Source organism: Protobothrops mucrosquamatus, unplaced genomic scaffold, assembly GCF_001527695.2.
Source record: "Protobothrops mucrosquamatus isolate PMUCROS unplaced genomic scaffold, P.Mucros_1.0 scaffold778, whole genome shotgun sequence".
Classification (NCBI taxonomy): Eukaryota; Metazoa; Chordata; class Lepidosauria; order Squamata; family Viperidae; genus Protobothrops; species Protobothrops mucrosquamatus.
The window spans coordinates 478785-501698 of record NW_015387046.1 but is presented as its reverse complement, the minus strand read 5'-3'; the positions used below and the strand labels follow the sequence as shown (position 1 = coordinate 501698).

The window sequence follows — 22914 nt, the reverse complement described above, 5'->3', positions numbered from 1 at the left end:
AGCAAGCACTGCTTTGGGTATGGAAGTGACTTTTTTTTTTTTTTGAAAATGTGTACATTATGCAGACCTCTGGTGGGGGTCTTGTGACATTCAAAGTTCAGTTATTTATATATCGTATTTAGAAAGTGCCCATCTCCCTCCTAGAGCGACTCTGGGCATTCTCTCTATTGCTACCCCCCTCTGTAAGCAATGTTGTGAAAATCCTAGCACCATTTCCAGTTTTTAACTTAAAAAAAAATGGAGACTAATATTATTTTAAGTCTTTTAATGTAAATTAGTATTCAGAATTTGGGGGTCCTTCTTTTCTTAGCACAATCTACAATGGCAGATTGTATATGTGATTAAAGGGATGTATGTATGTATCTGATAGGTATAATGCTACTTTTTACTGCTGTATATTTTACTGCTGTATATTCTGCCTTATAATAAAACAAAATACTATGTACGGATACGTTGCTTGATGGTGTGATTTTCCCGCTTTAGAACAAACTAAATGACAGGCATCTAGAATCACGGCTTCCTGTATGTACGAGGCAAGATAATCACAGCCATTTTACTCATGATTTGTGCTGGTAGTTTTTTGTGCTATTGAAATTTAAATTTAAATAAACTAAAACAAACCAACGAATGTAAGCAGCAGTGCACTTAGAATGTAATGTATGCAGCAATAGATAATACTTTGGTCAATATACAAGAGGCTACCAATGATGCTCGAGGCTTTTGGAATATATTTGCATAAATCTTGGTTTTGCATGGCTTATAGAAGTATTGTTTGCAGACATGTACATTGTGTAGACTTCCTGTGGTCTAAGTTTAAGTTTGATTTTATAAAAGATCTCTTGACCGCTACCCCAACTGTAATCCGAGCTGTTTGTGAAAATCCTAGCAACACTTCAGCTTCTTTTGTCCCAAAGGTGCATTTTTAGGAGGCTTTCCTGTTTTTCTTTGAAGATGTTTCGCTTCTCATCCAAGAAGCTTCTTCAGCTCTGACTGGATGGTGGGGAATGGAAGGATTTCTATTTCTTGCAGACAGGCTGGTCATTTGCATTCTTTTAAAGAGTCATTGAGGTCACTTGGAGGTTTACCTGTGTCCTCAGGGTCACCTGAGTAGTGCAAATGTGTGTGGAGCCTTCTTGGCCGTGTCCATTCCCCACCATCCAGTCAGAGCTGAAGAAGCTTCTTGGATGAGAAGCGAAACGTCTTCAAAGAAAAACAAGGAACTCCAGTTGCCTCCTGAAAAAGCATCTTTGGGACAACCATGACCTGGATGACTGAGAATCTCCATAGACATTCAGCTTCTTTTGACTACCAAGTAAAAACATGATGCTGTAAATACCATTTACGTACCATGATAAATCTTGAAAAGGTTTGATATTTGGACTTTTGTACTATGGTCTAAAACTTCTGCAGCTGTGGAGAAGTGCTTAATTATATTCCCTGCCAACTCTGCACAGCTAAATGAAAGTAATGGTCTTTTACTGGAAAAAAACTTAAGATGTTTCCATTTTCTCAGATGTATGTTCTTCAACTTAGATGTTTCCATTCAAAAATACATATAGCAAGATAGGGGTCCCCAACGTATGGGCTGCAGCCCGATCCTGGGCCATGGGCTCTTCACCAGCGGGCCATGGAAAGGGCTGGCCGGTACACGCATGCGTGGGCGCGCATTCCCCCACTCATGCTAGCGCCTGTGGCCCCATTTGCACGTGTGTGCGGGTGCGACAGGGGCCACTAGCGCTGAGCAGGTGTGCGTAGCCCATTTGCGCATGTGCGAACGGGGCTGCTAGCTGCCGTGGGAGGTGCACAGCCGTTCATGCATGCGGATGGCGCTAGCGCATGTGCAAATGGGACTGCTAGTGCCGCACTAGTGCACGTGGCTGTTTGTGTGCGTGTGCGCGCTTTTGCATGTGCACCAATTTGAAAACTGCTCTCCTTCCCTCCGGGCTGCAAGCCCAGAAAGGTTGGAGACCTCTGTAGTAAGATACAACCATGAGGTATGCCTGGGGACATGAACATGAAAGAAAGTATGTAAATTTATACATCCATATTACAGTTGCAGCCTTTATTGCTTTGTGTATCTGAAAGAATGATGATCTAATGCATTCAAAATTAGACAAAGCATGTTAAAAATATTTATTTTGAATCATCAGGACTTCATTGCAATTTGTAGAAATAGTAATCACAGACAGAATCGTTGCTGTTTATTTCCACTGATCTCTTCAAGATTTTTCATTCTCAGACGTTCCCATAGCGAGACTCAGTCAAGCATTGAGGTATTTGGCATGGTGTCTGAGATGGTCATTAATGAACGTTGCAATAAAGTAGTAACTGTGATCGTAGCCCTAAAGAGAGAAAAAGACCAGATAGCTTCAAAAACCAAGCAACAATGTCAAAAGCATATGCATATAATATACAATTATCACTCTGGCAGAAGATATTCTCTACCACTAAGGGGAGCTGAATCACCAGCACATGGTAAGATCTGAAATCATCTCCTTATGAGTTTCTCAAATGAACAGGAATCTAAGGCTTTAACCTCATATAATACATACCCAGCTGTACACAAGCCTCAACGGAAAGCATAGGATTGTAGTATAAATGTTTAATATTTCTTTTAAAACTTAATTTATGGCCAATTGGGTGCACAGTGTTTCAAACCTGAAACACCTGTTCAACATTATTGTGAGTGTGCTGATCCTGTTCCAGTCATTCTGGAAATGTTCCAAATACTTGTAAATTGAAACAGCCATTCCAAGTTTGGAATGGTTCCAAAACAGTCAAAATTCTTTGGGAAAAGGCGGAGGACCCATTTGAAACTGTAAACAACTGCAGAATTTGAAAACTCTTCCACACCCATAGTTTTCTCCTCTGTGTACAATATTTAACCTCATAGGAGTCTCTCATTCACTGATATTGCAAACCCAGAAAATTACATTCCAAATCTTTAAAGCCACTATTTAAAGCCGTGTCAATCCTAAACCTAATCAGGCAGTGGCTTTTCTTTCAACACTGCACTGTAACTGGGCTTCTGAAAGATTTCCTATGAATTAGCTGAGTTCCTAACATGTCATTCTTTTTCTCCTACTTTGTTCCTCCCTTCTAAAAGGTTTTACTTTAGTTGGTAGTACTGCACTGAAGACACAGAAATCATAATCCAAGTACAAACATTTTTTTATGATTTCCAACTGGTTTGGGAGCAGCCAACCAGAACAAAGAGTTTCTTCTTTAACATTCATGTTACTGGGAGTGAATGGGCTGCAGACCAAAGCATGCAGCTGATTATCGGCAAGCCAGAATTTGTCAGTGTAGAGCAAAGCCCAGAAAAAGCCTGATTAACCACTAACGTTCCTAGATGCTTTAGCTCAACATTTAGTGAGACGGGAAAATCTGTATGATCCATGCACAATTCTTAACACCTAGATTTTCCGTTTCTAGAAACATATGCAGTGATTTAAAAACTTGTTTAATCCAATAATCACTTTTTATTTACTTGTCACTTGTGAGATTTAAGCACTAGATGCAAACAAACTAAAACCCAGCTTTGGAGCATTACCTGCTGCAACCTAAAAACTACTGGGATTTTCTGTTCTGTGCAAGCAGCAATGAAATTATCGGGTAGCAACTGTCCCGCTGTAAGGAACTGATCATCTTTGCCTTGGTCTATTAGGATATCCAGAGGAGAGCCTTGATAGGTTTTCACAATGTGTGTGGCATCGTAGGCCTACGAGAAGAAAAAAAATGCATTAACTTCTAACAATAGCATCAGCCTGGCCAGATTAATAGCCATAGCAATAGCACTGATATACTGCTTCACAGTGCTTTACAGCCCTCTCTAAGTGGTTTACAGAGTCAGCCTGCTGCCTCCACCAATCTGGGTCTTCATTTTACCAACCTCAGAAGGATGGAAGGCTAAGTCAAACTTCAGCCGGTGAGAATCGAACTGCTGAACTGCTGGGATTCTCACCACTGCGCCACCCTGGCTCATATAAGGTGAGAAAGACAAGGGGGAGCGCAGACAAAAGGCAATTTCACACAACGGACTTATAACCACTTGGCATCTAGTAGCTACAATGGAATGTATATAATTTGAATTCTCTTTGGTTTTAGAAGCCCCAAGAAGGGAACAAGTTCCCTTTCATTTGCAGCCACTACCAGCTGGAAGAATAAAATACTTTTCAATCTGGCATTCATCTGTCAGAATTATTAAACAGAAGGATCTAGCATTCCAACCTCACATCTCCCTGGCATCAACAAATAAGTATTATCCATTTTTTTTCTGGCAGTAGCTGCCTTTAAAGTCAACATCCAGATTGTAAATTGCTAGCTATAAAATGATAGTTATAATTACTTTAAAAACTCAGTCAAAAATAGATGAGGAATATCTACAGGTGTACAAATATTTTCAAATTGAAAACACATCTTTTGCTTTCAAAAGAAACTATTTCCAACCATATCAAAGCTGGAAACACTTGCATCTGAAAACAGGGCATTTCTAAAATGAAACAGAGTTGCTTTGGGCGCAAAACACATCCAAACGATCAAAGCATTTTGAATGGGGAACTGATTGCAACTCAAAATGGGAAATTTCAAATTTGAAATGATCTGAATTTAAAACACTGCATACCCTTAACGAAACTGATATAACGAGTGTTTTTGAATGCTGAAAGCTGATTTGTGTACCTTTGTCTGCTGGTGGAATCACAACTGGACTCTGCATGGTTAGTTTTGAACTGGTAGAGACAGTTTATTGACATTTTTAAAACAACTGCAACTTATTCCATACTATATATGGGATGACATTTTCAGTACATACTTCCCAATTCGTGGTGTTCGATCCTAGATATCCACTAAAAGCCTTTTTCCCCCATGGACACTGCACTGGGTTGCAGATTGGAGCAAATGCTGAAACAGACTATTTAAATATTGATGATTAACGATTCAAAGTTCTTGCACTACAATGTGAACATTATTTTTCTTCTAATAAACATTTATGAAGTTGCCATTTATAGAGTGACAGAACATAGCTGTTTATTTTTCCACGTAGGTATGTTAGATATACAGTACATAGTTCTAAAGAGAGAAATGATAAAAGCTTGTTTGTAATTGATGTAAAAAAATTGGAAACTGCTTTTTTAACTTTTCTTTTTTCTCTTTGTTTCTGGCACTTTTTCTATCTTGCTTTGTTTTTCTTTTATACGTTTATTCTTTATCATTTAATTATGTAAAAACTTTCAATTAAATTATTTTAAAAGATATATGGGAATACAAGAATAACAGAGTTGGAAGGGACTTCTAGTCCAATCCCCTGCTCAAACAGGAAACTATACCAGACATGTCAAACTTGTGATATCACATGACGTTGCGCAACATATTGGGACGGTTTTGCCATTGCTGGCAATGGGGTGGATGCGGCTTCCGGATGACGCGTCTGGCCCGTGGGCCGGCAGTTTCACACCCCTGCTCTATACCATTTCAGACAAATGGTTGTTCAATCTCTTTTTAAAAAGCTCTAGTGTTTACTGGGACATAGTAAACATTTGTTATTGTTGAATTTATATCACATACAATTCAACATGGCAAAAATACCTATTCAGATCGTATCTTGAATAAGACGTCTCACATCCTATGTTAATTAGAAAGCCCACATATTCCACATGTTTAAGAAGTTACTCTAATCACTCAGCACTGAGTTGGATATACAATTAAGGCAGAATTCAGATGACTGAACAAAAACCCAAATTAGTAATACCAATTTCCAATTTCATACTTATAACAGCATTGACACCTCTACCTAAAGAAATAGCTGCTTCTTGAAAGAAGTTTAATCCAGTTGGTAGCAAAGATTTTCAAATTAATATTTGAATGATTAATTTGAGACATTATAGTTGTTTCTAACTTTATTTTACAAAATATATTTTCCTTTCCTTTACACAAGGATGCCTGCCATTCTTCATTATAAGGCAGTGATGGCGAACCTTTTAGAGACCGAGTGCCCCAAAACCACCCCCTGCCCCCGCTCCGTCTCCCGTCCTCCCTGCTCCGCCCCTGCCCGCCTACTGCCCCACCTGCCCGCAGGACCACGCACCGCCTCCATGGCCCGCCGCAGATTGCCCAGGCAGCCCTGCAGCGCCATGGCAGCCACACCCTCCGCCCACACCCCGTAGCATCATCTGCACGCTATGAGGCACGAGGGCGGAGTCTTGTCCCTGCTGCCTGGCTATGTCCTTGGCTGTGCTGTTCTGTGCAGGCCGCACCCGGGGGCGACTCTCCTCCAGGGGGGCTGCTGGTGAGGAGGGGGCCGCGGGGGGAGGCAGGGCTGGGGCGACGGCGCATGTGCCCATAGAGAGGGCTCTGAGTGCCGCCTCTGGCACACGTGCCATAGGTTCGCCACCACTGTTATAAGGCAATGTAACAGGGGGGCCCTCTAAGAAACTTCATCTGGCTCCAAAGAGGGAGATGTCCCATTTCCAAGAAACGAGAACTTTATTTATTGATTTGATTTCTATACCTGTCCATCTCAACAAGTGACTTTGGGCAGTGTACATCATAATGACTGGGGTCTGGATGCAAGCTCAGCCCAAGTACACAATTCTCTAAATATTTCTCATAGCCTCTTCATATTGTATTTTAGGAATAAAACCCATTTAGGGGCACAATAAAGGGTGGAGTAATAGATAGATAGATAACTCCCTGAATTTTATTAAATCCATTGAACTGATTTATTTAGACTTCTGTTGACACAGTCTAAATATTTACAATCTTGTCACATTCTTTTTTAAACATTTGCCCCAAAGCTTCTCAAAACCAACATTAGTTCATCCTGTCTTGATTACTGTATTTATGTATGTATGTGTGTATTTAACCTACATGGCTGCTTATCGCACACAGAGCTCCTAGGGAGTTTAAACAACCAGTAAAAACCAGAATAAAAACAAAACAACCCTTCCCCCACCAGGTGCCAGACCAAAACAGACTTATCAATTATTCCTTGATTTTAATTTGACACATTAATAGTTTGAATCTTACTTTATATTTTCCAGGATTCTTTAGGGCAAGGATGAGAGCCCCATGGCCTCCCATGGAATGGCCTGAAATTGACATCCTTCCAGAATCAACCGGGAAATTGGCATTGACCAGATTAGGTAACTAACAAGACAAAGAAGACAAAGAAGAAGAAAAAAGTCAGCATGCTTACATTTTCTCCTGCATAAGATGAAAACACATATTTACTCTCATCTACATAGAAATAAATGGTTCTTTGTCAATCACTGTGTCTAAAAGTGGCAGGTTTACAGCATACAAGGCTTTTTAAAAAGATACGGATGAGTAAATCATTAGTAAATTTATCACAGATGTACTTTTAAAGCCCTTAATATATTAAGGGAGCATTCAAGAAGCATGGTAACTCCTTTCATCCTCAATGAAAATATATGTTGTATTTCTTTCATTGAAGTAAACCAGAAAGTCACACTGGTCTGGATCAGACTGAGATAAATCAGAGAAAATTGAACTAGTGCATCTTTACTAATACTATACTACAGTCTGTAATTATACTATGGTAATTGTAGATCTCGCTCTCGCTCTCTCTTTCCCACCCACCCTCCACTTTTTTCCCACCCTCTTTTCTTCAATTTCTTCAATTCATTTTTTATCGGCATTTCTCGAACTTTTGGGAGTCACTGTCCCCTTACTTGTTTCAAATTCTTCATAACACCCACTGTCCTCGGTGTGTTTGTGACTAACAATTCTTTAAAAAAATATTTATTGCACTTTATTTCTTTGCTAACAATTACATGCTGTTAAGTCATAAAGTTACAAGTCATCATAGCAATAATTTAATATTTTAATATTTAAAGTGTAACCAAGTGTCCACACATGCTTTTGTGAATCATATAGTTGCACTAATACCCAGCACAATCGTATGAGTCACAGCATGCAGTCAAAGCAGTCCAAGGCATGATATATTTATAATAATCAAAGTGCAAGTTTTACACACACAATAACATTTGATGGATAAGTGATGCATAATCTTCTGCTTTTATTATACTAATCCCCCTCCTGTTACCCTCTCTTGTCATCTTATGCCCCCCACAACTCTCATCCAACGCCCCTCTGCATAATTCAAATGTCCTCCAGAGGGCAGTATCACTGATTTAGATTAATGTAATTCTAATTACCTCATCTTTTATGTAAGAGTACATGCGATAATTTGTTTTCCATAATTCTTCTGTGGCATCTACATAAAAACCGGCTCCAGTGCCAAAATCCCAGCTCTCATCTTCTCCTTGAATATTGCATCCACCTGCCATGGGAAAAAAATGTTATATCAATAATCAGCAAAGTACAGGAACAGAGGCTGATGTTTTGACTTCATGAGGAGGAGGGCTAACCACAGGGCTAGGGGGAAAATAGCTATCTCAAAATCAACAATATCTTCTGAAACTAACTGCTATGCAGAAAAATCTACCTGGTAACTCTAAAATCCTTGCAGAAACTTTGCTGAGCTGCGGAAAGTCAGTCAGTTCTGAAACTTTAAGTAAGGGCTCAATAACTGGCTTTGTGTTTGGTAAGAAAAGACAGATATTCAATGTAGATGCACATTGTTTCCCAGTAACACGACTTCTTGGAAAAACTTATTACGGTATGACTGTTACACCAGAAAGAGCCCACTGGGAAAATATTCACCTTATGTAGGAATGTAGCCATTATAGTTCATGACCTAGTCTTAGAATTATACCTACAGGACCTCCTTCAAAATCTATCTGCCATTCGTATTGATGAAAAAAACCCCAATGTGCTAAATTTAATGGCTGCCAGTGGAGCAGGATCACCCAGTCACTGATGATGATGATGATATTATTATTATTATTATTATTATTATTAATAATAGTAGTAGTAGTAGTAGTAGTAGTAGTAGTAGTAGTAGTAGTAATAGTAATAGTAATAAAGTTGGAAGGGACCTTGGAGGTCATCTAGTCCAACCCCCTGCTCAGGCAGGAAACCCTATACCATTTCAAATAAATGGCTGTCCAGTCTCTTCTTAAAAACTTCCAGTGTTGGAGCATTCACCACTTCTGGAGGCAGGTTGTTCCATTGGTTAATTGTTCTAACTGTCAGGAAGTTTCTCCTTAGTTCTAGATTGCTTCTCTCCTTGATTAGTTTCCATCCATTGCTTCTTGTCCTGCCTTCAGGCGCTTTGGAGAATAGCTTCACTCCCTCTTCTTTGTGGCAGCCCCTGATAAACTGGCTACAGTTATACACAAGAAGCCCATCACCCAAAATGATCTGCTGTTCAGCCTCATTGCTAGACAAGCTACTCAATGACAGCTACTTCATTTCAGGAGCAAAATTTAGAGAAAGCAGGACAGGAGGAGAATATTTTCCGCTCTTAATGTTGAGAAAATTTAAACCAGTTATTGTCAAAAGTAGCAGCAGATACCCTAAACATGACATTTTCAACAGATAAAATAAGTACTATTTATACACGTATTTGTACCTGCAGATAGTCCTCACCTTACAACCGTAATGAAGCCTGCCCAGTCATAAATTAGGTTACCCACATGACCAACCCAATTCTATAACCTACTTTGCAGCAAGTGTTAAGTGACTGCAGCAGTCATTAAATGAACCAACAGTTTGTTATGGGGCCAGTTTTGCTGAAAACTGAAAATAAATTCCAGTTTGCCACAAAACTGTCGAACTCTCCCACATGATCACAGGATGCTGCAGACAGCCATAAACGTAGGACAGTTGCCAAACACCAGGTATGTGGTCATGTGACCATGAGGGGACAGCAGCCACTGGAACTTCGGAACTGAGTTCTAAGTACCCCCAGGGAGGTCCACTGTAATTTTGAATAGTTGCTAAATAGCTGGTTGTAAATTGAGGATTACCTGTACAACCTGGATTAAGTCTACTAGAGTCAGAACATCTGTATCGAAGCAATGAGTAAACCAGTTTAAAAGCTGGTGCTCTTTAATAAACCACTTACGTGGGCTGGTATCTGGAGCGACCACAATAAGGCCATGTTCAGCTGCGGCTTGATGGAAACCAGCTTTAGATATAAAGTTTTGTTCTGTACACGTTAGCCCTGAGAAGAGAGCAGAGCACCTTAATATTACAAGCACTGCCAACAGCATTCTTTATCCCTAGGCCAGGAAGGTATTCTCTGGGCCTAAATAAGAGAACATTCCTGGTAACATTTTCATTTCATGGGGGGAAAAAATGAATCTCTTATTTGGATTCTAGATTCCAATGATCAGATCTAGTTAGGTATTTATATACACAAGTGTTCCTCAATTTTGGGAACTTTAAGAATTCTAGGAGTTGAAGTCCACATATCTTAAAGTTCCCAAGGCTGAGAAACACTGTATATACTGGTGGTGGCGAACCTATGGCACGGGTGCCAGAGGCGGCACTCAGAGCCCTCTCTGTGGGCACGCACACCGTCACCCCAGTCCTAGGCCTTCAGCTGGGTTTTATAAAACCTTTTTGCTTTAGGCGTCCGCCGCCGTGTACAAAAAAAAAGGTTCAATCAATCGGTCAATTTCAACTTCTCGTGGGAAAAAAAAATCTTGCAAAGTTGGAATTGATTGATTGAACTTTTTAGTCCCACCCAGTCTGCCGTTACCACCGCAGCCACGCCCAGCCAATGGGCCACACCCACCCGGCATCCGACGATGGATAAGTGGGTTTTGGGTTGCAGTTTGGGCACTCGGTCTCTAAAAGGTTCGCCATCACTGGTATATACTGTTCCAATCACCAGGTTCTGGCTAGTTTACAATCATCATAAACAAATAAGACACAAATTCATAAAACTCCCAGAACCGCTGCAATGATTCTCAGGCAAGCTAAAATAAGGAAAATAAAAAAGTAGTAACTCTCCTTGCCCCCCCCAAGCCCCCCAAATCAGAACTGCTACAGTCCAATAAATACTCAATTGTATACAATAATTTAGATTGAGAAGTAGTATTCAATGCAGAGAAGGTCAGTAGTGAAATCAAGGGCCTTTCTTTAATTCCTTGATGCTACAAACAGAGAGGATGTATGGCTCCCTTTTGCTAAGAGATCTACTGTAGGGAAGTCCCAGAGCTTGTCAACATGTGACAGATCAGCAGAAAGAGAAACAAAGCTGGAAGGCATCTCTGACCAAGGATACCTTTCATGTCTGTCTGTCTCTATCTCTATGTTTCCCAGATATAAACATCTATTTCAACAAGCCAGAGTATTAGAAAGATCTCAAATTCTGCCTAATACTCAACAAGGCTCAGCTGGCAATACAGAAAATCTGTCTTCTTCAATACTGATTCACATGTAAAAGGCACACAAGGATTCCTAACCTCCGGCCACATGCTACTCTGTTTTAAAGAGCTGTCTTAGTTATACTAAATAAACAACTGAATTTTAACCATCATAACCAGGCTTTTCACACAATAACTTCAAAATACTCACCTGACAGCCAGTACAACACAGGACATTTCTCAGTTACTGCCTTTGGCGGCAAATAAATCCCAAACTTCATTTTACATTTCAGCTCCACACTGTTAACAGCAATATTTCAGTTAAGACAGAACATTTTTTTAAGTCTAATGTTTTTACTTGCCCGTTTATTACTACTTCCAGCAGTTTTACAATTTACTCAGAGAATTCTGGCTTTGGGGGCTGATTAATATATAATAAACACTAAATCATGAGTGTCCGCCCTTGCTTGGGCTGCATTGAATGAAGAGGAATTGTCTTGGGCCACATATAAATATATATAATATAGTTAATGTATATAAATAACAAACTTCCCTTATTTTTTAATATTTTTATTATATCTTATGGGGGTCTCATTATTATCTGTCCCGGGCCGCATGTGGCCCATCTACTCTAGGTTGGACACACCTGCACTAAATAATCTAATCTAATCTAATCTAATCTAATCTAATCTAATCTAATCTAATCTAGCCTAGCCTAACCTAACCTAACCTAACCTAACCTAATCATGCATTTAAATTAGAGTTTCTAAAAATTCATGTTTGAACCAGATCTTTTTATCATGAGTGTCTTCTTCTTGCAGGGAGAAACTATAGAACTAATTTGGCAGAAAATAATTAAGGAAAAACTTAAATAATTAAGTTAAAAACTAACTTATTGACACTTGTAAAAGGAATGGGAGGCACTCCAGCACAGAGACTGAAGGAAACAGAGTAGGAGCACCACATCAGAAATAACATGTTATCTTTTCAAGCCAACCAACATTTTAAACATAAAGCCTAATAAGCCAAAATGATGTAGCATGAAAATAAAACTGCTAATAGAGAGTCAATTTGGTGTGCTGGGGTTAAGGCATCAGACTAGAAACCAGGAGACCATGAGTTCTAATCCTGCCTTAGGCACGAAAACCAGCTAGGTGACTCTGGCCCAATCACCCTCTCTTTAGCCCAACTATCTCTCACAGAGTTGTTATCCTGGGGAAAATAAGGGGAGGAAGGAGTATTCGGTATATTCACCCCCTTGAGTTATTTATAAAAAAAACTAAAGGTGGAATTAAAAAATTAATGTCATTACAGAACACACAATAATATTTAACTATTCTTTTAGTATCACCACTACCAACATATTATTGGAAAATTGACAAGCACATTTCTAGTGGGTTTAAAGGTGGGTTTAAGCTATAAGGAAAAGAGCTAGGAAGAGACTTAGTTAAAAAAAAAACCAGCATAATGCTTTTTGGAATGCATCTTCTATTAACAGAAGAATCTTGAAGAAGTGAAGATTTCAAAAAAAAAAAATTATGGGGAGGGAAGCATTTGTTTGCTGATTTTTTCCCCACTGTACTTTCTGTTCCAAAGAGACCATTTGGTACAACACCGGGAGTAGATGAAGAAAAGGTAATTTGATAAACATTGCTTTTCCTGTCCTTTCCATTCACAGGAATCTTTGCTAAATCACAAAGTCTCCTCTAATCAGGACCTACCAAAAATGTCAAGATGATAAATCCAGAATTCTCTTTCTACAAAAGCGCTGCTCTCTATTCTAGAAGCTCTAGTCCCAATACAACTAAAAAAAACCCCAATATTTTGGCAAAGGATTATAAATGTAGAAATCCAAGAAAGAAAATTAGTTTCAATAATGCTTAGCACTCCTGATCCATGTTAGAACAACCACCGATGCTGTCATTTTTTAAAGAAAATTTGCCCACATTAGTTATAAATGGACTATTCAGACTAGCAGCATTCTTTAATGCAAGTTTCTTCATAAGTCTCCCTGCTATACATAATGCAACTTCTTCCAAACCAAATGTGTATAGAATCTCAAGTTAGTTGAACTTTGGTGTTATGAAAGTTTACGTTCCACTGATTTCAGCCAAACTTAGATGCAAACTTAATTAATCTCGATTTATACCATGCTGGACCTTAAAGAAGCAGGACAAGAAGAGTATTGACCACTTTGAACTTTGCTATTGGAGAAGATTCTTGAGAATGCTGTGGACAGTCAAGAAAGCCAAACTGATGCATCCTTGAACAAATTAACCCAGAATTCCCATTCAAGACACAAATGACCAGGCTCAGATATCCTATTATATAAAGACCCAGCTCTCCAGAAATGGCTTTAATGCTGGGGAAGGTGGAAGGGAAGAGAAGGACAATCAGCAGCAAGGTAGATAAACTCAGTTACAGTGGAGATGAGTGCACCATTGGGAGACTTGAAAGAACAGGTTAGGTCGTCATGGAGAAAATCTATGTGATCACTAAGAATTGAAAATAGCTTGATGGCACACAATCAATCAAATAAATAGAATGTTAGTGCTCTCCTTTTTTATTTTGAATATGTTTTATTGATTTTTAACATAATCACCTTAATATTTGGTAAACAGCGTGTTGTCTGGGTTAGTATTTAAAAAACAATCAATGACAATTAATGTCTATACTTCTATAGTCCTTATTATGGCTTTGCTTGATTTTCTCTTCTTCCAATAATATTCTCTTTTGCCAACCTTAAATTAATACAGTTCTTATTATTTGAATAAATGACAATTAAATATAAACATTTTGCTCATGTTTCTGCAAATAATAATCATATCAATATAAAATTTCTTTTCTGATTAATCATCTTGGTTGCCTTATCATAGATCCTGTTTATAAAGTTCTTATTTAAATTTGTTTTCCCCACAATATTCAAAGCATTCTTACTGGTTAAGATTTTCTCAAAATTAGTTACAGTTAAGTATTTAAATCTTTTTTCTCATACAAGCCATTCCAACATTTTTACATTTCTCATATCTTAAAAAAAGAAAAAAGAAAAAAGAAAAACAGAGAAAACATTTCTTTTATATAAACCATCCCAACATTTTTATATTTCTCATATCAAACAACAAAACACAAAAGAAAAAAGAAACAGAAATACTATGTTACTTGAGGGGTTCATCCCTCTTAAACTAATCTTCATTTATATCCAAATTCTATTTCTTTAACCATATTCAAACAAATGTTTAATTTTTAAATATTCCCTCTGGTAAATCCCATCATCTAGTTTCTTAATTCTCACTTTAGCCTCATTTTTTGCTAAACATCTTTCCTGAAGAGAAAGATGAAAGATGTTAGTGCTCTCCTTTGGATGAATTCTGTTTACAAGGGAAATTTGCTTGTTCTCTTCGTTTTGAAAGAAACATATTCTCTTTCAAGTCTTTCTATCCAAATGTTTTCACTGCTACTTTTACAACTGCAGTGTTTCAGTCATTTTATCTGTCTGTCTATGTAACTTGTGATCAGTTTGCTAACAAGAAGACAGTATAAAATTATTTAAATAAATAGCATATTAACCTGTCATGTTCAAACACCTTCTGAAAACCTCCAAAGCATTTGTTGGTAGAAACTTCCTTCAAGGCCATGATCTCTGCTGAGGGAAAAAAAATAAATTTCATAAGTTAATTTTCTTCAGCCAAACCATACACTTGCGTATAAACACGTTAGCAATATTTAAGTTGCTAAAAAAAAATCATAGATTTTGAAATAACAAAACTGCTTTAAAGTGCTAACATGAAAACATACATCACATTTAAAACGATATTATCTCCCATCAACCTTCATTTTTCTCCCTTCCTCTTCACAGCTGAAAACAATTAAAACTCTTTTCATCGCATACAGTATTTCTTGCTAAGCAGAAACTTTCACAAATCAGTAAGTCAATAAATGGAAGTGCAGAAGACACGAGTAGTAGCTACTTTAAAATAAAGAGGGCTTGTAGGACTAAAGATACTGGATTTAGGATGAAAGAGACTCAAATTCAAGTCCACCCTCAACAATGTAAACTGACTGGATTAGTTTAGATCTACTGTTAAGGGGAAATTGAGCAAAGGAGTGCTATATCCACTTTATTATTGCTTACTATTTTATAACCCACTTTTCACTTAAGATTTCAAAATAAAAAAAAGTATACAGACTTCTTTCCTTTTTTTTCTTGGTGTGAGATGGATTGAGAAAAGGTAACTGCCCAACATTATCCAGTGAAAGTCTGTGGCTGAGGGTGGACTAGAATCTGAGTCTTCTGATCTTAGTTTGATACCTTAACCACTACACCACACTGCATCTTACCTTGAGCTTCTGGAAGAGTAGATGGGGATAGAAATCACCCGCTAAATGAGATAAAATAAAAGCTTAGAAAGCAGAATTATTCCAGTACTGCCGATCTTTTCCAACCAATATAGTTGACTGAAAGCTTTAAACTTTCATGAGCTATCAGGATAGCCTTCTCTGCCTTCTCCCCATCCTAATTTAAAGTCTATATGAATCAAACCACTCTATGGATCTGATGAAGTGAGTTACAGCTCACAACCTATGCCTTTTAATAACATCTGTTAGTTACAAGAAGTACTATCAGATCCTTCTGATTTTTTGTTATCAGACCTGGTGCTTTGCTAACATTTGACACAGAAACTCTTATTACTTCAGTCAGAATCCATGGCCCTTCAGGAGGGTGGGGAAGCACTCTTATATTAATATTTACAATTGCTTTACAAGCCCTTGAAAAGGAGGAGAGGTTTTGGAACACAGCCTTGCTCAAGGCCTAACTCAAATTAGCCTGTGGTCTACTTTTGGAGGTTGGGGTCCATGCCAGGGATAGAAATCAGACTGAATTCCATTTAGAAGTTCCTGCCAAGAAACTAACTGAAAAATGCTGTGGAGAGGGAAGGCGAAAATTCAGCTCTTTTGCATTTACAGTACTTACATCCATTTACTACTATTTTCATTTTAATTTCTTCCCAAAACTTTGCAGAAAATGAACCAACACTACTTTTGATTTTTCCTTCCAGTATTTGTGCTCCATGCAAACTGAATCTGATAAATGATTTTTGCCATAATAATTGCTGTTCATAGGAAGGGGGGGATGTCATAATAATGCTTGATTTCCAATTTACCTAGAAATGATAGTTTTACTTCTGGAATAACCATTTACAAAATGAAAGCTTAGTATGGGTTTTGTTCATCAGTCATACCCGAGCCGTTTAACACACACATCTTAAAACTTTTCCATCATTTTCATCCATTTAACATGGCACAATTAAAGCTACGTAACACCAGACTGTTGATTGGCTTGCTGAGCAACAAGCCACAACTGAAAGCCACAATAGTAGGAGTCTGCCCAATCCATTAAAACAAAACCAAAATAAAATAAATCACAGGTTGGCTTAGCAAAATGCCTATAGCTATCCAGGGAGCATTTCAATTTTTCTCAAGTAGATGAAGTGAGCAGAAATATCCTGAATCCTCTCTCATGCAAGCAGGATCCATACCACAAAAGGAAATATAATTCACTCAGTTCTGCTTAAGATACCACTGAAAATGGGAAATTCCCCAGTTCAGTTTTCAACGATGTTATTATCCCTGTTTGCTCTTCGTACGTTCAAAGTTTTTGGCATCAGAATTACTTCTCAAAGAGGGGAACAGAAGCATCCACAAACAATATCTTGGAGTTCTGCTCTTTAGAGATTCCTTAAAATGGCATGATGCAACCAGGACAGAATGAGCAGCATCAGAAATAAGGTTACCAATTAAACACCTACATTTATGGCTTTTGCATCTTCACATTACACTTAAATGCAAGAATACAGGTTGTGTAATTAAGAAAAACTCGGTATATTAAGAATAAGGGGGAAATGTTCTGGTGAAAAAAGTAATCTTATACAGGTAGTCCCCGACTTACGACAATTGAGCCCAAACTTTCGGCTGTTGAGTGAGAATTTATTAAGTGAGTTTTGCCCCCTTTCAAGACATTCCTTGCCACAGTTTTTAAGTGAATCACTGCAGTTGATCAGTTACTGACCTGATTGTTAAATGAATCTGGCTTTCCCATTATCAGAAGGTTGCAAAAGGTGATCACATGACCCCGGGATGCTACAACGGTCATCAGTATGAACCAGTTGCCAAGTATCTGAATTTTGATCACCTGATCATGGGGATGCTGCAAAGGTTGTAACTGTGAAAAATGGCCATAAGTCACTTTTTTTCAGTGTCGTAACTTTGAACGGTCACTAAATGTACCGTTGTAAGTCGAGGACTACCTGGCAAGGTTGTTCAACTTTAAGAAAATCATGTCTCCCTTTTCTTAGTCTTGTCATTTCCTGAATTTTTTTTTTTAAAAATCTCATATATCAGTGGTGGCGAACCTATGGCACGGGTGCCAGAGGCAGCACTCGGAATCCTCTCTGTGGGCACATATGCGGTTGCCCCAGCCTCACCTCCCCCCATGACCCCCTCCTCACCAGCAGCCCCCCTGGAGGAGAGTTGCCCTTGAGCGTGGCCCACGCAGAGCAGCGCAGCCAAAGACATGGCAGCCAGGCAGCATAGACAAGACTCTGCTCTCACACCCCATTGTGCAGTTGATTCTGCAGGGCACGGGCAGAGGGCGTGACCACCATAGCGCTGCTGGGCTGCCTGGGCGATCTGCGGCGGGCCCTGGAGGCAGTGAGTGGTCCTGCAGGCAGGCGGCGCGAGGGATGGGGGGCAGAGCAGGGGGTGGGGCCAGTTTTTGGGCACTCTAAAAGGTTCGCCATCACTGTCATATATCATCTGTGCTGGTTTATATCTAAAGATCATCAAAACACCCTTAGGCTGCTTCCCCCCAGCTTGAGATATACTGGCACTGCAAACCTCAGTGCCATATCTAGAACAGGGCTATAAAAATATAATAGGGAGAGAAGCTGAATTATTCAGTTGTTTAATGGTGCTAGTGCAACACTAAAGCACAAGGTCTCGTGTTGGGCAATGTCTTGGCAAAAGCAGGGGCAAGAGCATGGCACATCCATGTTCTATCAAGGGGTTGGTGTCTCCTATTTCTCCCATTCCAAATTACAGCATGACCCACAGATAAATTCAGGTTTTCTCCACACAAAAAGTAAGAAGAAAATAAAGAGGGCAATTGAACATGAAGACTAAATTGTTTTTTTTTTGTTCCCTAGGGCAAGGGTAGGCAACCTTGGCTCTTTTATGACTCGTGGACTTCAACTCCCAGAATTCCTGAGCCAGTATTCCAGCAGGCTCAGGAATTCTGGGAGTTGAAGTCCACGAGTCATAAAAGAGCCAAGGTTGCCTACCCTTGCCCTAGGTCCAGGAAGTCTGCAAAACACCCTTGTCCATAACCCAATGCAGAAACATAGGATTACAATTAGTCAATCATGACAATAGCAAGAGATTCCAGGAAACTGGTCTTCAACTGAAGAATCAAGGTCACAACTACATTAAGCCTGATTTTAAGGTGGGTTATAATAGCGATGCTATCATCATGCCAATCAACAGCGATACACACAAATATACATTTCATGCAATGACACAGTAAACAAATCTCACATCTAAAATGTACGATAATGGTAATAAGTTACCAGGAGAAAGAGCAAGCGTTGTTTACACTGTGACATTAAAGCAAATAAATGGTCTTACAGTTTTCTGGCTCTTACAGTGACAGGTTTGCAAGTATGGGGAAGTAAAAAGAGAAAAGTATAAAAATGATACTCAGCAAGGAAGCATACTGCACTATACACAAACTGCAGACTACCAACATTCAGGCCAAATCACGCAGATTAGAGCAAAAGAGAAAATTATGTGACAATATTGCTAGGTCCAGGATATCTTTCTTTCCCACAAGCCTCTGACTTATATAAGATTCTTTTGCGCATGAGGATGAATACTGCATTCAGTTCTGGTCACCACAATACAAAGAAGATGTTGAGACTCTGGGAAGAGTACAGAGAAGTGCAATAAAAATGATTAGGAGGCTGAAGCCTAAAACATACCAAAAACGGTTACATGAATTGGATATGTCTAGTCTAAAGAAAAGACTGGGGGGAGGGGCACAGTAGCTCTTTCCAATATTGGAAGGGCTCCTACAAAGATGAAGGGGTCAAATTATTTTCCAAAGCACTAAAAGGCAAGACAAGAAACAATGGATGGAAACTAATCAAGGAGAGAAGCAACCTAGAACTAATGAGAAATTTCCTAATGGTGAGAGCAATTAACCAATGGAATAGCTTGCCTTCAGAAGGTATGGGTGCTTCGTCATTGAAGGCTTTCAAAAAGAGATTGGACAACCATTTATCTGAATTGATATAGGGTCTCCTCCTTGAGCAGGGGGTTGCACTAGAAGACCTCCAAGGTCTCTTCCCACTCTATTCTATGTTCTATGTTTGTAACAATTACTGGAGTCCAAGAAGATTTGTTTTGACAAGGATGGGCTTATAATAATATTAGTAAAAACCTCAAAACAGACAAATTAATAGAAAATGAAGAAGCTAAAGTACTACTACTAATAATAATAAAGTTGGAAGGGACCTTGGAGTTCATCTAGTCCAACCCCCTGCTCAGGCAGGAAACCCTATACCATTTCAGACAAATGGCTGTCCAGTCTCTTCTTAAAAACTTCCAGTATTGGAACATTCACCCCTTCTGGAGGCAGGTTGTTCCACTGGTTAATTGTTCTAACTGTCAGGAAGTTTCTCCTTAGTTCTAGGTTGCTACTCTGGGACTTTAGAATACAAACAGTCAAGCATGTGGCATACAACAACCCAGACTTAACAACTGTTGATAAGAAAGACAAAAAGCCTGGACAGTGGACATTGCAGTACCCGGGGACAGCAGAATAGAAGAGAAAGAATTGGAGAAAATCACACAATACAAAGACCTGCAAATTGAAGTAGAATACCTATGGCAAAAGAAAACAAAGATAGTACCAATGGTAATAGGTGCCTTGAGTGCAATCCCAAAACATCTGGAGCACCACTTGAATACCATTAGCATTTACAAATTTACCATCAATTAACTGCAAAAGGCAGTTTTATCAGAACAGCTTACATCCTGCAAGAAACTATTAACACCATCAAACAACATCTGCGTATCCCAGGTCCTTGGGAAGGACTTGATAGGTAGACAAAAATGCCAAATCCAGTCTGAACATCTGGCTGACTGTACAATGGACCATATTAAATGTATATGCTGTCCAACTCCTAGTAACTCTGAGCCATTTATTTAATCAGCAGCTTGCTTAATTTTCATATGCCAGGCTGCTATGGGACAATCTAATATTTTTCTCTCCCATCTATAAATGAAATGACAGATGATAATCTCTGCCAGTATTATCCTATACAGGTAATCCTTGATTTATGACCATAATTGTGCCCAAAATATCTGTTGGTAAGTGAAACATTTGTTAAGTGAGTTTGTTCCATTTTATGACCTTTCTTTCCATAGTTGTTAAGTGAATCACTGCAGTGGTTAAATTAGTCAAACTGTTGATAAGTGAATTTGGCTTCCCCATTGACTTTGCTTGTCAGAAGGTTACAAAAGGGAATCGTGCGCCCCCGGGGAAACTGCAACCGTCGTAAATATGAGTCAATTGCCAAGCATCTGAATTTTGATCACATGACCATAGAGATGGTACAACAGTTGTTAAGTGTGAAAACTGGTCATAAGTCACTTTTTTCAGTGCCATTGTAACTTTGAACAGTCATTAAATGAACTGTTATAAATCGAAGATTACCTGCATTCCCACATGTACATACAAAAAGATGCCTTGTAGATTAAGTAGCACTGAATTTGTACCATGAAGTGAGGACTAAATGTCCAGTAAATGGCACTACGCTGTAAGGATTGTAGTGCAATTTACATTTCCTTTAATAGATTGTAAGAATGACTTTATTCAATAAAAAGTCCATGAAGTACATTCTTCATTGTTCTTTTAAAAATTATTCTACAGATAGAAAAGAGTCCTTGCACAACTTGCTAATGACATTTTTAAATATTGTCTTTCCACAGGACCACAGGAAGAGGTATAGGTTTTCTGGAAACTGTTGAAGTGAGTACTATCCCAATTGACATTTTCATCTCCACATCCATTGCCCACACATATTACTTGATATGAAAACAATTAGATTGAGTCTATGATATGAGATTTGAATAGTTCTTTTAAAGAAACTAAATGCTCAAATAAGAAAAATCTTTTTCATCAGTAAAAAAATCATTCAAGTTTTTATAGCAAGTATATATTCTTGCTACTAGATTTTTTTTTCATACTTGTTCCCCTAGTCCAGTATGGAATGATGAGCACATATTAGAAGTTTTATATGTAATTTTATGGGTTAGAACCAAGAGACTGTGAGTTCTAGTTCTGCCATAGACGTGAAAGCTGTCTGGGTGACTTTGGGCCAGTCATTTTCTCTTAGCCTAGGATGTCAGGCTCAATGTCAGGCTTTGGCAGCAAACCAGTCAGACATTTTCTGTTGCAACCAATGGATCAACACTTTCTTTAAAAAAAAGCAGGGCTTCCACTTGTGGGAAAAACACTAGAAAGAAAAATGTAGGGGTTGAAACAGCAACAACATACAATACGACCTGGCTGGCCACATGAATCTGACAACACAGCATTTAAAAGTCAACAGTATTCTATAATTAGTTTATGGGGAGACTCCATCATACGTGCAACATAAAAATAACTCACAATTCTGCTTAAGTATCTATTATGTATAGAATCCAATTTGATTAATGCATCTTCATGTACTTGTTCCAATTATATATTTTGCATTTGTATATGAACGTGTTGTTTTAAATTGTAAGTTGCCACATTTTTAACAGGCACGGCCATCTGTGAGTTGGCAATGCTGTGAGTTGGCAATCAGTGAGACAGGCAATGCTGAAAAGTGAGCAGGGCCGACTCCTAAATCTTGTTTTACTTTTCTCCTTTTTTTGGGGGGGGGGGGTATTTAAATTGGTGTGTAATTGTAAAACAAAACGGTTGGGAGACTGCAGGCTGCCCGGGGGGGCTTTGACAGCTATCTCTATTCTCCATTTGCAGTTTCCTCTACTAAAAGCAAAGCTGAAGTCTCTCGTTTTAATAGCCTTGTAACTCTAACGTCCATATTTAAGAATCACGTGGAAAAATTAGCAGGATATCATTAATTTATCCCAACTACTAAAACTGTTTAAAAGAAGCTCAGCGGGTGAAAATATACGTAATTTATCCCTCAACTCAAAGCGGGAGTGTGCACATATTGTTGCCCCTTCCCCTTTTAAATACATAAAGCGTAGTTTGCACATCTACATTTCAGCATAAAGAAATAAACTCCAGCTCACTAATCTTTTTATAATGATTAGGGAAAGACGGGAAAAACCCGCACCAAGGCTAGAGCGCTCACCTTTATAACGGGCTTGCAATTGTTGCTTGCGCTAGAATTAATCACTCCAGGCCCCAGATGGAATGAATCAAGGTGACTGAATTATAGCACCCTGCTTAGAGTCTCTTCCTCACTCCGGATAGGCTCACCCACCCAACCCCAATGCTTTTATGGGATTCGTAGTTCTCTAAACCCTTTGTTTGCCTGATTCAGAACGAAGACGAGCACTCAATCTCCCAAGAAGCTTTTCGCGATCCCGTGGAAGCTGCGGA

General features: G+C 38.8%; 1 protein-coding gene across 3 annotated transcripts; it reads right to left on the bottom strand.

Moving 5' to 3' along the window:
• Positions 1-2047: 2047 nt before the first annotated feature.
• ESD (esterase D) lies at positions 2048-22798 on the bottom strand. Of its 3 annotated transcripts, none has more exons than XM_015818677.1 (9): positions 22664-22798; positions 14808-14883; positions 11452-11540; positions 9992-10090; positions 8178-8302; positions 7027-7146; positions 4814-4912; positions 3554-3721; positions 2048-2342 (listed from the first exon to the last, which is right to left on the bottom strand). In XM_015818677.1, exons 2-9 carry the CDS (start codon positions 14873-14875, stop codon positions 2262-2264), a joined length of 849 nt encoding a protein of 282 aa, XP_015674163.1. In that variant the 5' UTR covers positions 14876-14883; positions 22664-22798; the 3' UTR covers positions 2048-2261. The 3 variants fall into 3 exon arrangements, with proteins under 3 accessions (XP_015674163.1, XP_015674164.1, XP_015674165.1); XM_015818678.1 differs by having other exon boundaries at positions 14808-14880; XM_015818679.1 differs by lacking the exon at positions 22664-22798 and adding an exon at positions 15579-15595.
• Between the last annotated feature and the right edge of the window lie 116 nt (positions 22799-22914).

What these genes read in the sequence shown, in the direction of transcription:
- ESD (XM_015818677.1), bottom strand. Translation starts at nt 14,875, where the DNA reads ATGGCCTTGAAGGAAGTTTCTACCAACAAATGCTTTGGAGGTTTTCAG. An exon ending in ACTCTTACATAAAAGATGAG is followed by an intron (nt 7,147 to 8,177) that starts GTAATTAGAATT and finishes TTGTCTTGTTAG; the next exon opens with TTACCTAATCTGGTCAATGC. An exon ending in AGAATCCTGGAAAATATAAA is followed by an intron (nt 4,913 to 7,026) that starts GTAAGATTCAAA and finishes ATATTTAAATAG; the next exon opens with TCTGTTTCAGCATTTGCTCC.